The sequence below is a fragment of the Bufo gargarizans genome, chromosome 6 (assembly GCF_014858855.1).
Source record: "Bufo gargarizans isolate SCDJY-AF-19 chromosome 6, ASM1485885v1, whole genome shotgun sequence".
NCBI lineage: Eukaryota > Metazoa > Chordata > Amphibia > Anura > Bufonidae > Bufo > Bufo gargarizans.
This window is the reverse complement of record NC_058085.1, coordinates 12,032,632-12,048,031: the sequence shown is the minus strand read 5'-3', so window position 1 is coordinate 12,048,031 and position 15,400 is coordinate 12,032,632. Positions and strand designations below refer to the sequence as shown.

The window sequence follows — 15,400 nt, the reverse complement described above, 5'->3', positions numbered from 1 at the left end:
TGAGGTTTATTAGTTCAATTGCATCTTGTGAAAGATTGTCATCAGCCCATCTTGGGTAACACGGTGTCAATGTGGCCATAACTGCTTTAAATACCTATTTTGGCCTGTCTGCTTCCATAAAACACCGCTTTCTGTGGAGTGAATGTCTCGTCAGCTCCTGTCTCTGGTGAATAATGATTCTAGCAGCTCCTGCTAGGGGAATTCCCAGACACACTGTGTGTGAGGCTGGCTGTGATTGGTCAAAACTCTTGCTGTGTGAGAAGCTGGCTGTGATTAGTCTAGACTTTTGCCCAGCAACAACAGATTAACACTATGCATTCTGTTTCTGCTGTGTCACTGAGTTTACCTTACATTACAAAATGAATCCTAAAGGCATATTATCCTTTTCGGCTTCTGTGAACACAAAATATAAAAGTTATTGTAAAAAAAAAAAACAATAACCGTTCGGTTATTTTACCTCCCTGCTACTTAATCCCCATTAATCCACCTACTCCTAACAATGGACATGGAAATCTATGGGTATGAAGGACATGTGTACACACACTTCTGGTCATTCAGTCTGCTTCTAACCACAAGACTGATCTACTTAATTATAATACACGAGATAACACTTTAGGCAATTGTCTTGAAAAAGACACAGTAATTGCTTGTAAGCCATGTTACCATGCCCCTGTTTTGTAAATTGAGGTTCCATTGTCTTGCTGGCTCAGAGGAGGAGTTTGATGCTGTTTAAATTGAATGCCCTTGTTTTCCATAAAACGTTTTTTGTTCCAGCATGAAGCTTTGGCTCCTGTGTGGATTATTATGCGACACCAGCGATATTTTACTCTGTGGATTCTTGGCAATATTATTTCATGGGAATAAGGGAATGACAGACGGTAACTCATATTCAGACCATCACAGTTATGACATCCAAAACATGATGTCACAGTAAATAACTCTGCTTTTGTCTTAGCGACCCGGCTAACACATAAACATAGGAACTGTATTAAGGCATATTAGCAAACTAGGACAGGTCTTAGCTGGCCAGCTACAAGTCCGCCTCCATCAATATTCGCAGAGTATTCACAAGTCTATAGATTCCATATGTAGTTTGGGGGATAGGGCAGTTTTCTCTTTAGGCGCAGCCAAGGCCTTTAGACAGCGTGGAATGGCAGTATCTGTGGTGTACGCTTCAATATATGGGGTTTGGGAAAAGATTCATATCTTGGGTTAAAGTACTCTATTCTAGTCCCAAAGCAAGAATTAGGGCAAACAGGGGTATGTCTATGGGATTTCAATTGCAGCGTGGTACAAAACAGTCATGCCCTTTATCGCCGCTGCTGTTTGCACTGGCGATAGAACCATTGGCTGCTGCAGTGCGTAAGTCTCCTGCGATACGTGGATTTTGCTATGAAGCAGTGTAAAATAGAGTGGTGATGTATGTAGATGACACACTGCTGTTTTTAGGAGATACATCCACGTCTTTGCTGGCTGTAATGTCTCTCATTGACAGATTTGCCCAACTATCAGGCTTAACAATTAATTGGCATAAGTCTGCACTCGTGCTTATAGATGGCCAGCCAAGATCACAGGTGATACTAGATAAAAAATATCCCATGTGTAGAAGAGTTAAAATATCCCCTAGAATTAAAGATTTTGAGGAATTAAATCTTACCCCACTGTTAACGAACTTTCGTAATACAGGCAAGGCTTGGTTCAAAGGATGGCTAGAATTAGAAACCTCAGACATGACTGGTCAGATACTGTATATAGAAACCACCTGAAAAGTAGAGACCTAATGATGCTACTGGAGGGACTGGAAGCGAAAACAGTGCAATTAGAAATTCCTATAAGACACAATGTATTCAGTGTAGGAAAAGATTAAACAGTTGAGCGGAATCACAAAATATACCCCAATATGGCAAAATACAGTATTATCTAAATTCAAATCATTGTCAGGATTCAGATCCTTCACCAGTATTCAAGGAATATATGGCATGCCTCACAGGTGCTTTTATCAATATCTGCAATTGCATCATGCATATAATACGATGATTAAGAATGGTAGCGTAATGGTACAAAGAGACGCAGCGTTGCATCTGATTGTTTCAGGAGGGGAAAGAAGGCGGATAATATCTCTAACATATCGATTTATACTAGATAAGTACCTAGAATCTCACTCACTGACTAGAATGCATAAATGGGAGACAGATGTGGGAGAACTCACGAAAGAGCAATGGGCTGATATATTAGAGGCGGTGCCTGTGTCATCTTTGAGTGAAAGTCGAAAGCTTTCGCAATTATTTTTTATCCATAGAGTGTACAAGATGCCAGTGTTTTTGCACCGAATGGGTCACCTAAGTGTCCTCTGTGTGATATGGAACCTGCAGACTTGCTACACATGCTATGGAAATGCGCGGTAATGCCTGTAAACTGAAGAGAGGTGACTGCTATCATACAAAAAGCATACTCTGTAAATATTCCACAAGACCCGAAAGTATGTATCTTAGGCTATGTATCGGAATTGGGTATTGAACACGTGTTCAAACTGGCTATAGGCAGACTACTGTATGTGGCTAGGAAGCTGATAGCTCAGCACTGGATAGAGGCTGAGCCTCCCACAATCGGGGAATTTAGGTCCAAAGTCAACACTATGATTGTATCTGAAAAGGCCATTTTCCAGAAAAGGGGCTGTTCCAGCAAATTTTAAAAATTATGGGAACCATGGCAGGCACAAATGTGCATGGGTGCTATCTCAGGTAGAAGAAGCAGCTGATGCCGGAATGGAGGGTTGGGCGGTGGGGGGGTGGGAGAAAGGGGATAGTTAAGAGTTTAAATAATAAGTATACATGACAGTTAACAACTAAGATACAATAAGACTCATGTTGAATCTTAATTATTGTTGCAAATCTATTTTATTGTATAATGTATTCTGTACATTTGTGTTGTACTCTCTTTTGGAATCAATAAAAAAATTATCTGATTTAAAAAAAAAATGACACCTGAAATGTATTTCCAGAAATTGGTTCCTCTCTAGTGATATACTTTTCATAATCTTTGGATAGTGTGTACAGTATTTGAGTCGCAAGCACTAAAAGGAGTTGTCTCATCTGAGACAATGGGGGCATATCACGAGGATATGCCCCAATTGTCTATTAGGTGTGGGTCCAACTGCTGGGACCCACACCTATATCGATAACAGAGCTGGCCAAAGTGGTCGCTGGAGGACTCTGGTCCGGCCACCACCAAGCGCTCTCACCATAGAAGTAAATGGGAGTGCACTGTGCATGAACGGCCACTGTTTCCAGGGCCTGATGGAAATAGCCAAGCCAGTGCTGCACATGCGCATGAGATAGGCACCGATCAGACAATGGGGCATATCCTAGCGAATTACCCCTGTTGTCTCAGAGGAGACAATCGCTTTAATATAAATGCATGAAAAAAAGGAAGATGTTATGCATGGAAGTTGATCAAAGTAGAGGCCAACCTGGGCTAGTTATGGTCCTTGGTTTACTATTAGATTGTGGTCGGTTTGGCCACCACAGTTTTAGTCAATTCATACTTGAATTTTATGCCATGTCTTGTTCTTTATGTGGATTTTTTTATATGGAAAAGTTATAAAATTTATATGCAATTTTATGGTGTATTATTCATCAATAATGAAATATGTTTTATTCTTGGCAGATGACTGTACCAGGAACTCAGAGAAAGATATGCTATCTCTAGATTTTGACGTAGATGATTGTGGTATCACACAAAATACATTTGAAGAGCATGCCAATATCCAAGATATACCCTCATCCAATCACAGCAACAATGCATCATTTGATCCTTTTAAACAGGTCCGATCTTTTGATTCATCACAGACTGAAACACAGAATAAAAGTCACAGAAAAGGTGTTAAACATCAAACAGCTAATGTAAGAGGGAAGCCGTTTTCATGTTCAGAATGTGGAAAATGTTGTAACAATAAATCACATCTTGTCATACATCAGAGAATTCACACAGAGGAAAAGCCATTTTTATGTTCTGAATGTGGAAAATGCTGTAACAATAAATCACATCTTGTTATACATCAGAGAATTCACACAGGGGAGAAGCCATTTTTATGTTTAGAATGTGGAAAATGTTTTAACAATAAATCACATCTTGTTATACATCAGAGAATTCACACAGGAGAGAAGCCATTTTCATGTTCAGAATGTGGGAAATGTTTTAACCGTAAATCACATCTTGTTGTACATCAGAGAATTCACACAGGGGAGAAGCCATTTTCATGTTCAGAATGCGGAAAATGTTTTAACTATAAATCGGATCTTGTTGTACATCAGAGAATTCACACAGGGGAGAAGCCATTTTCATGTTCAGAATGTGGGAAATCTTTTAAGAGTAAATCAGAGCTTGTTATACATCAGAGACTTCACACAGGGGAGAAGCCATTTTCATGTTCAGAATGTGGGAAATGTTTTAACTATAAATCGGATTTTGTTGTACATCAGAGAATTCACACAGGGGAGAAGCCATTTTCATGTTCAGAATGTGGAAAATGTTTTAACAATAAATCAGCTCTTGTTAAACATAAGAGAATTCACACAGGGGAGAAGCCATTTTCATGTTCAGAATGTGGGACATGTTTTAACCATAAATCAGCTCTTGTTGTACATCAGAGAATTCACACAGGGGAGAAGCCATTTTCATGTTCAGATTGTGGGAAATGTTTTAACAATAAATCTGCTCTTGTTAAACATCAGAGAATTCACATACATCAGAAGTCATTTTCATGTTCAGAATGTGGCAAATGTTTTAACAATAAATCAGCTCTTGTTAAACATCAGAGAATTCACATAGATCAGAAGCCATTTTCATGTTCAGAATGTGATATGTATTTCAACCATAAATCATCTCTTGTTAAACATCAAAAAACCCACATATAAGAGAAGCCATCTTCATACTTAGCCCGTTAGTGACCTCCCTTATGTGTTTTTATGGTGGTTACTAACTGGGTTCATTCAAATACTCCTTCTTTTTTTTTTTTTTTTTTCACATTTTCAAATATAATCTTTATTAAGGTTTTACATAGATAATGCGGTATTAACAGCACATTAGAATAATCCATGCATTAAGTCAATTTTTATACAAGCATATTGGACCAATAGGGTTGAATATCCCTCGGAGAGTCGCATAGAGATTAAAAACACCATAAACAAAGAGAAACATTTCCCCCTCCCTTAAAACTGGTGCTTTTCTTCAATTGACAGAGTGTGGTTGTGATGAAAGATCTCAATCTACCTGAAGTCTCACCAATGTGCCAGCTACATTCTTTGTTAGGTACCATTCAGAAGACACAAATGGTTCCATTAGTGTTTTCATTTCTGTATCTGAGTACACTGCGTTAATAAAGCTCTCCCACCTCCCAAAAAATGTTTTATCTGGTCTTCCTTTGTTTTGCTCAGTGTCAATTCTTTCCAAATCAAAGTACCGTTTGATGTGATGAAAAACCGCCGTTACTGAGGGAACTCAGGGTTGAAGCCTTTCTCGGAAAAGGCAGTGCTTTGCTGCCAAGATAGATACAGTACAGACCAAAAGTTTGGACACACCTTCTCATTCAAAGAGTTTTCTTTATTTTCATGACTATGAAAATTGTAGATTCACACTGAAGGATTAAAAACTATGAATTAACACATGTGGAATTATATGCATAACAAAAAAGTGTGAAACAACTGAAAATATGTCATATTCTAGGTTCTTCAAAGTAGCCACCTTTTGCTTTGATTACTGCTTTGCACACTCTTTGCATTCTCTTGATGAGCTTCAAGAGGTAGTCACCTAAAATGGTCTTTCAACAGTCTTGAAGGAGTTCCCAGAGATGCTTAGCATTTGTTGGCCCTTTTGCCTTCACTCAGCGGTCCACCTCACCCCAAACCATCTCGGTTGGGTTCAGGTCCGGTGACTGTGGAGGCCAGGTCATCTGGCGCAGCACCCCATCACTCTCCTTCATGGTCAAATAGCCCTTACACAGCCTGGAGGTGTGTTTGGGGTCATTGTCCTGTTGAAAAATAAATGATGGTCCAACTAAACGCAATCCGGATGGAATAGCATGCCGCTGCAAGATGCTGTGGTAGCCATGCTGGTTCAGTATGCCTTCAATTTTGAATAAATCCCCAACAGTGTCACCAGCAAAGCACCCCCACACCATCACACCTCCTCCTCCATGCTTCACGGTGGGAACCAGGCATGTAGAGTTCATCCGTTCACCTTTTCTGCGTCGCACAAAGACACGGTGGTTGGAACCAAAGATCTCAAATTTGGACTCATCAGACCAAAGCACAGATTTCCACTGGTCTAATGTCCATTCCTTGTGTTCTTTAGCCCAAACGAGTCTCTTATGCTTGTTACCTGTCCTTAGCAGTGGTTTCCTAGCAGGTATTCTACCATGAAGGCCTGATTCACACAGTCTCCTCTTAACAGTTGTTCTAGAGATGTGTCTGCTGCTAGAACTCTGTGTGGCATTGACCTGGTCTCTAATCTGAGCTGCTGTTAACCTGCGATTTCTAAGGCTGGTGACTCAGATGAACTTATCCTCCGCAGCAGAGGTGACTCTTGGTCTTCCTTTCCTGGGGCGGTCCGCATGTGAGCCAGTTTCTTTCTAGTGCTTGATGGTTTTTGTGACTGCACTTGGGGACACTTTTTAAAGTTTTCCGAATTTTTCGGACTGACTGACCTTCATTTATTAAAGTAATGATGGCCACTCGTTTTTCTTTACTTAGCTCCTCCAGTTTGGTTAGGAACTCAGAAGTGTCATGTATGTGTGAGGGACCACTAGTTGAAAAACTACGTCTTATCTAAAACAATAGAGATGTGACTAAATACAGAGTCTGACCCAGATACAATAGGGCGTCCTGGGGGTGTCAATCAGAGATTTATGAATTTTTGGTAGTACGTATATAACCAGGGTTACCGGATGTATAACATAAAAAATACTCAGCAAGATCATTATCAATTACCCCCGCCATTAATGCATCAGATAGACTCTGTTTTATCACCCTACATATATCAAATTTAGGGTCAGTTTGTACAGCATAGTAGACATCAGTGTCCCTCAATTGTCTAATATCTCCAAGATGTATTTTTGAGTGTCCATAATTACCACAGGGCCACCCTTGTCTGCCTGTTCTATTGTGACACTGGGATCATTTTTAAGTTGTACAATTGCCTCTGCAGATGTAAGATTGGGATGCCTAAAGGGAGCATGCTGATTTGCCTCCCTAAGCAAATCAATCTCAGATCTGACAGCAAACATATATGCTTCAACTGCAGGTTCATTCACAATAGGGTTAAAATTGCTATTTGAAGAGAGATTGACCATCCCTAGAGTGAATTCACTCAGACGATGTGTGTCAACCGGTCTCTTATCTTTAAACCATGTATTCAACTTAATGGCACGAAAGAAAGAAAATAAATCAACCTCTAAATCAAACCAGTAAGTGTGTGTATTTGGGCAAAAAGAAAGGTTCTTACAAAGGACACTCACTTGTGATGTAGTCAGTTCTTTGGAGGAAAGATTTACAACAGTCATTTCTTCTTGCTGGTCTGTGTCTTGTTCACATGAACACGAGTTTTGTTGTTGCATAATTTTCCTGTCGCCAATGTCTGTGACCGCCGCGTCTGGTTCGGTGTGTTCTTTTTTCTCCATAGTTTGGTTGTCCCCTAAAAAAACTTTTTCATTCATTAGAGATGTCTGTACATTCCTGCGCTTCCTTCTTATGTCTTTCCCATTAGAATTGTTGGTATTATAAACTTGCCATCTATAGAAAGAGCCTTTTTTTATAGTCATTATCTCTATTCCATTTTGTCCTCTTACCCTCCTCAGACTCGGTTCGAAACTTAGACAATGCAGTAGAAAGATATCCCTTAAACCTAGCCAGATCATCAGCAGAGAGTTGCAATTGGCGTATTGCATCCATCTCAGACCGTTCAGAGGTAATGGATAACAGTTCTTGTTGTAAATACTCGATGTTCATTAAAATAAACTCAAAGGCATATTTATTAGAGAGATCTTCAAACCTTTTGCAATAAGTCGCATCGCCAGAAAATAAATTTGGCCGTAGATGTGATCTTATACCTCTTGGTATTCGCTGGACCTTGTAGTACTCTCTCTAAGGTAGTCATGTGTAGTCGTAATGATAAACTTTTTTTTGGATAAGATTTTGCACAGTTTTTCAACTGGTGGTCCCTCACACATAAGTGACACTTCTGATTTCCTAACCAAATTGGAGGAGGTTGATTTGTCAGGTATACAGACTGTGATACTGGCATAATTTGATGTAGTTTCCTTTATATAACTCTATAGATCATGATAAGGGGATTGCCGCTGTGAAGCGAATGTTGGAAATGTCCTCCTATGCTGAACAGGCCTGTGACTTTACTTAATATCATCTTGAGGCACAGTTATTTTTCATTTCAGGATATGTACTATATGCAGAAAAGGTGCGTGGCAATGGGGTCCAATGTGGCCCCAACGTACGCAAACATCTTTATGCATTGTTTTGAGGAGGACATCGTCTATGTGTCCCACCTCTTCAGACATGCACTGCGGTGGTGGAGATACATAGATGACGTCTTTCTCATATGGATTGGTAGTGAGACTGAACTACAGAATTTTCAAACATTTCTGAATGATATTGATGTTGCATTGCAATTTACTTTGCTACAATCTACTGACGAAATGCAATTCCTGGACACCAAAGTGGTCTTATCCAATGGCAGACTACATACTCAATTATATACCAAATCTATTGACAAAAACACTAAATATGGCAAGACATCTCCCGTATTCAAAGTTTCTCAGAGTGAAACGTATAGAATCCATACAAAATAGTGTAAGATCCTCACCTGTCTCGCACTCCGGTGTGACCAAAAAGGGTCTTTGTGGAGCTGTGGGACAGGTTACGCGTGTCTCCATTGATACACCAGCTCCGACCCCTTTGCAAACCGACCCGGGAATGCGTTCACATGTGCGCCGGAGGGGAAGACCGCATGGCTTTCAGGGACAGCTTGGTAGGGCTAGGGGTAGTACGCTGCGGCTGAGCTTGTCTCCGGTACCTGTTGCGGATTCCATTCCGGTGTCCATGTCGACACACTCACGCACTCTTGCAGAGCCTGTCGTGCATCCGCATTTCCGTTCGAAAGCGGGTTCGCAAGGGGATACGCGGTCGCGTGTGCATGCTTCTTATGCGCTTCGCCGACCAGTAAAGGGAATAGCACCTGGCCCTCAAGTTCAAACCAGATTAGGATGCCGGCATTGGTCTAATTGACTAATGACCGACCAAACCCTTGTACACAGCTGTAGGGCAGGATCATGACCTATGGGGAGTGGACACTTGGCGCCTTGGGATTTGTTAGCAGGCACATAAAAGGTGGCCTCCCAGGTCAGTCAGTGCCCACTGTTATCTTTCCTCATCCAGGTGCAGGTCAGTATTGCTTGCTGCTGACTGAAATTTGCTTGGACTTCGTCTGTTTCAGTGGGACCCAGGACCCGGGATTTTCCATGTCGCATCCGTTCACTTGGCAAGTTACACAAGGACTTATGCGCGAATCGGGACTACTCCTGGCTCCCATTTGTTTTGTTTGCCTGATATTAACTCCAGTGAAGTTTTGCCCGGACTTCGTTTATTTTGTTAATAAACCCCTTGACTTCATCTTCACTGGTCTGTTTTGTTGGTGCCTTGCAATACAAATAGCTTTGATACTACTATTGACACAATGATTAATACATTTTTGAAAAGGGGTTATCCATACAAACTGCTACAAGAACATAAGGATACAGTCTGCACATTGGAAAGGAGGACTACTTTGGTTAATCAGAAATCCAAGAATAGACAGCCCAGAATTCCATTTATATCTACCTATACTGAGTGCTGAAATAGCCAAAATTATTAAACGACATTGGCACATATTGGGTGGATGTTTAAAAGATATACCTGAGTTTTGCTGTCCGCCATTGTTGTCATATCGTAGGTCTAAAAGCCTACGTGACCAGTTGGTTAGGGCAGACATTGGACCCAAAAAGATTTCTAGACAGTCTACACTGACTCAACGAAGAAAGGGTTTTTTCCCATGTCTTGGTTCTGTAAACTGCCGGTACATTTGCAAGGGTAACACCTTTACATATCCTGGTTCAGCAATTGCATATCAGATTTGTTACCATTTGACATGTAATTCTGAATATGTTGTCTAAATTTTATCTTGTCCATGCAATTTGCTTTATGTTGGCGAGACATCTACAAATTTAAAAACTCACCATAATAACCATCGCAATGCGATATGAAAAAAACACCTTGACTTACCTGTATCTAGACACTTTTCCGAGCTTAGACATGTAGAAAAAGGTTTGAGATGCTGGATTATTGACCATATCCCGATACCTAGACAAGGGCGATAGAGTTAGTCTCCTCAAGAAAAAAAAACTACATACACTCAAGATCCTTCGGCCCAAGGACCATAATGTTGACTACAGAATCGGGAAGGTATAGAGATGTAGAGGCTTGCCCTCTACCCGGTTTATTTGATTACTTTTCGTCTTGCTTTCTAGGTAGTTTTACATAGAACGAATATATTTATTCTTTTACTAACACATTTTTCTTTTTACGTAGATAACACATTGATGAGGGATGAAGATCGGGATGGATATGTGGCTACACGGACCGAATGTGATTGCTCTGCGTTTTATTTATCTCGCATCATGCACAGTTTGCGTTTTTATCAATAAGTTCTGATACATTTTATTGGTCTATGAAATCATGTCTATGTATGATGACATCCAGCATCGGTGGCCATGCTTGCACACTAAAGAAAAAGGCACTGGCTAATCTGGTGGCCGGGACCATAGGAAAGCACAGAGGCCAGCACTGCCACCAATCCTGGATTGAAGGGTGGTCGTAACCATGGAAATGAGACATGTATAATGTGATTGAAAAATTTGTCTAGCCAGCAAAGGAAGCAATACGGATAATAATACATTAGTAATTGCCTTGTATTAACTTTCTCTACATGATAAATGCAGTTTCTGAAGTGAGACAACCCCTTTAAGGGCGCACTAGACATAACATTATATACACAGACTATATACAGTGGTCAGCTATGCAAATACAGGTAATAGTACAATCAGAGTTAGAATCACGGAAGGTGTGGGATACGCTAAAATGTAACTTTTATTGGTATATCAATAAAATAGGGGGAGGAACAATGACCTAAAAAATCCCTAATAATTATAGGCAGGTGGGGTGGCACTAACCAAGTGATCAAACAATTGTGACATGTGAACCCAACATGTGTGTAGTGTAGCCAAAGGGATATGAGAATGTGTCCCAATATCAAACCGCCTCCATAGGCTTGGAAATGTATCCAGGTACAACTATGGAGAGGTGTGATGGGAATCACATGCAAGCTAATCAACCACAGTTGATGCTATAATGGCAGCATGAGAGCCAGGAGACAAGAGTGTACTTATGTGATAAACACTACAATGTCCCAGCGCTCTCAGACCAGCTGTGGTTATTAAATTGGGAAGAACAGGGTTGGGTGCACACCAGGGTGCCCTGGTAATACGGCGTCCTGATACACTGTGTCAAGCATGGATCACCTCTGTGCTGTATGATTCAGGGTGTAGCAACACAGCTAAAGGTATCCTGCAAGATCGCACCCAATCCTACTGCCCAAGAGAACTGTCATCTAGCTCATGCTATCGCAGTAATACTAGCTCAACGCGTTTCTTTTATAGAAGAATCATCAGGAGCCAAAATAACCTGCCTATCTAAGCTGAGCTATCTCATTCATTCAGAGAAACAGCATGACAGCATATCCGGCGCTAGTACAGCCGTGAAGCGGCGGCCGAAAGCGCTCTGATTTAAGGAGGAAAGCCCTCCCCCATTGATGACGCAGGGATCGCATGTCAGCCAATCAGGTGTGGAAGGGGCGGGATGCCTGTAAACCTCCCACATCACGCTGGCTAGACCAAAATAAGCGATGCCTGCATTTAAGTATAGTGTATGTATATAGAGGAATCCTTGGCAAAATATTAAACAATGCTGGATGGAATATCGAGAAGGGATATGTGAAGGAAACAACGAAAAACAGCAGCAACCACCTATGTAGATATCATTATCCATAGGGAGCACACTGCAAGCTGAAAGTAACTGCATCACAAAAAATATATATATATTTTTTTCCTTTTTTTTTTGTAAATTCTTTATTTAGAATTTTTTCAATTTTTTCCAATTCAAGACAAGCCATGAATCAGATATTGAACAGGGTACACTAAGTAAAGCAAATAACCTAGCAATGGCAATTTGTTAAGTCAAACAAACACAGTACCCAATGAGATATCACATATACATGTGAAATAGTTTGAAAGAACTGGATTGTCGGTAGACGTATAAAGGAAAAGAGAGAAAGAGAGGGGAGGGGTATATTAAGGAGAGAGGGAAGGGAAGGGAGGAAGGGGAAGGAGGAAAAGGAAGGATAAACAACTAACCTCGCTCTCACGTCTGGGATAAAAGAGACCTACATTCAGCGGAGTCATAGAATTGAGGCCTTCCATTCTTATGGTCTCCTGGATTTTGTTGATCCACATGGCTACAGAGGGAACAGACAGTTGCCTCCAGAGGCACGGGATACAAGCTCTTGCGGCGTTCACCAGATGTCTTACCACAGATCTTTTATAGGTGGAGAGAGGAATCTCGCACTGATGGAGCAGGAAGAAAGCAGGCGTCTTAGGGAGGGTATATGAGGTGAATTTAGATGTAATCAACCACACCGAATCCCAGAAATCCGACAGATGAGGACAGCTCCAGAATGTGTGTAGGATAGTGCCTCTCTCGGAGCCACAACGCCAACACAAGGGAGAGACTTGAGAAAAAATGGAATTAAGTCTAGTAAGGACCCTATACCAATGGGACATAAGTTTGAATCCAGCTTCTTGGACATTGCTAGCAATAGATGTTTTGTGGATGCATGTATACAATCTTAATCTTTGTTCTGATGAGAGCGCAATATCTAGATCAGCTTCCCACTGAGGGATATAATTGGGAGGAGGTTGGTCGGGAGGATTGAGTAGCAAGTTGTACATTCAAGAAAGGGTACGTCTCGACACCCCTGATTGATCGCAAAGAAACTCAAAATCCGTCTTGTCCCGGACTAAAGACTCTGTGTCACGGACGGTGTACAGGAAACAAGACAATGCAACATGCATATATGACTCACTGGATCCTAAGCTAAGGAACCAAAAGGGAGACCCCTGCACAAGACCTGGCACTTTCCCTGGCTGCTCAGCCTATGCAAAAATCCCAAAGGTGGATGGTTGCATATCCACGTACCTTGACTATGTAACACCTGAACACCCTACAATAGTGAGGGGACACGACCACCGGCTCCCTACACCAGACACGGAGGGAGTCAGGGTCACCTGGGATCCAGCAAACAGAAAATAACAGATAAATGTACAGCACTTAACTTAGTAGCAGACTGGGAAATAGGATCAGCATGCACACACACTCCAGGAAGAAGTATAAGCCGCCCAGTAATGCATTATGGGGAGGAATTTAAAGGGAAGCAATCAGTCCAACTATATGACAGCTGAGAGAGGCTAACGAGATGAGGAACTGAACACCACAACAAAGAAAACTCAAGGAGGAGGTTCTGAAAGGCTTCTGTCAGAGCTTCTCAGCTGTCTGGTTGTGACACTCTACTGGAGGAAGAGTGGCCATGTAGTGTTTAAGTTGGAGTGACTGCCAGGGATTAATGTTAGGGGAAATATCCATCTCTGAGATTTGTTGGGGGGTGACCCATAAATTCGAGGCGATCAGATGATGGGCCCTGAATTTATTGCAATTCACCAGAACACGAAAAGGTCCGTGTTCCATCACAGGGGGGAATTGTGGATTACCCAGGCGAGGGAACAGAGGAGAGGGGGATGGTGAGATACTGGGGAGATTTTGAATGGTAGAGAAGACCTTCAGGGAAGGGCCTATGGTCGGATGTAAGCGAGCCTCCAACGGTATGTGATCAGCCAACCACGGAGTAGCAGGCAGAGGAGTAGACAGAGAGGACTGTTTGACAGAGATCCATTGCTTATAGGCTTTGTGATGGCACCAGTCTACAATTCTAAGGAGATGTGATGCCCTGTGGTAGGTAAGGAATTCTGGCAGCAGTAGACCACCTTCTAATTTGGGGCGAAAGAGTGTCGACCTGGCTATTCTGGACAGTTTGCCGGCCCAAATAAAGTGAGTCAACATTTTTAAAAGGTTGTGAAAAAAGAGCCTAGGAATGCGAACCGGAAGGGTTTGAAAGAAGAAAAGGATTTTTGGTAATACATTCATTTTAAAAATTGAAATCCTCCCAAACCATGAGAATGTGCTCTTATGCCACCTGTCTAAGTCTGCTTTTATGGCCCAAAGAAGAGGCGGGTAGTTAACCTGATACAGGGCTGAGAGTGTATGGGTCAGGAATATACCAAGGTACTTTAAAGACGAGCGAGCCCATTTAAAGGGGAAGTTCTCTTAAATGGATGTGACCGTGGTAGACGGGAGAGTAATGTTTAAGGCTTCAGATTTCTAATAATTAATTTTAAAGTTTGAGAGATGGGCATATACTTTAAGTTCCCTCAGCAGGTTAGGTAGGGTAACCCTTGGGTTGGTAAGGAAAAATAGGAGGTCATCAGCGTAGGCTGCGACTTTGTGTGGGGTCCCCTGTATCTGCAACCCGGTGATATCGGGGTTCCCCCTTAAGTGACACAAAAGCGGTTCCAGACAGAGCACAAATATAAGGGGGGATAAGGGATAACCCTGTCTTGTTCCATTGCGGATGGATAGGGGTGAGGAAAATTGGCCATTCACTTTGACAACCGCAGTGGGATTAGAGTAGAGATTGGTAATCCTAGACATCATCTTCTCCCCCAGTCCTATATAACGTAGGGTCTCAAACATGAATTTCCAATTGACCCTGTCAAATGCCTTTTCGGCGTCAGTTGATAGTAGTGTCGGGATCTTAGAGGATACAGCTTGGTATATCATATTTATTGCCCTTGTCGTGTTATCTCGAGCTTCTCTCAGAGGTAAGAACCCAGTTTGGTCTAAATGGATTAATTTTTGGAGATGAGGGAGGAGGCGAGTAGCAAGTATTTTAGAGAACAATTTTAGGTCCACGTTAAACAGTGAGATGGGACGGTAACTTTGGCATTGTGAAAGGTCCTTCCCTTCCTTGGGGACGACCGTAATGTGTGCTCTAAGGGTATCATTAGGGAGAGTACGGGACATATCAAATGAGTTAAAGGCAGCAAAAAAATGGGTAAATAAAATGTCCCCAAATTGTTTATAGTAGGGTAGCGTGAGTCCATCTGGACCAGGAGCCTTCCCAGTTTGAG

The 15,400-nt window shown here is 41.7% G+C and overlaps 1 protein-coding gene across 1 annotated transcript in view; it reads left to right on the top strand.

The window, feature by feature from the left end:
• The window catches only part of LOC122942550 (oocyte zinc finger protein XlCOF7.1-like), a 238,641-nt gene that overhangs the window by 38,050 nt on the left and 185,191 nt on the right, over positions 1-15,400 (top strand). The window contains exon 2 of the mRNA XM_044300212.1: positions 3,667-4,848. Coding sequence (XP_044156147.1) covers positions 3,696-4,848 — 1,153 coding nt within the window. The 5' untranslated portion in view covers positions 3,667-3,695. The remainder of the gene's footprint in view (positions 1-3,666; positions 4,849-15,400) is intronic.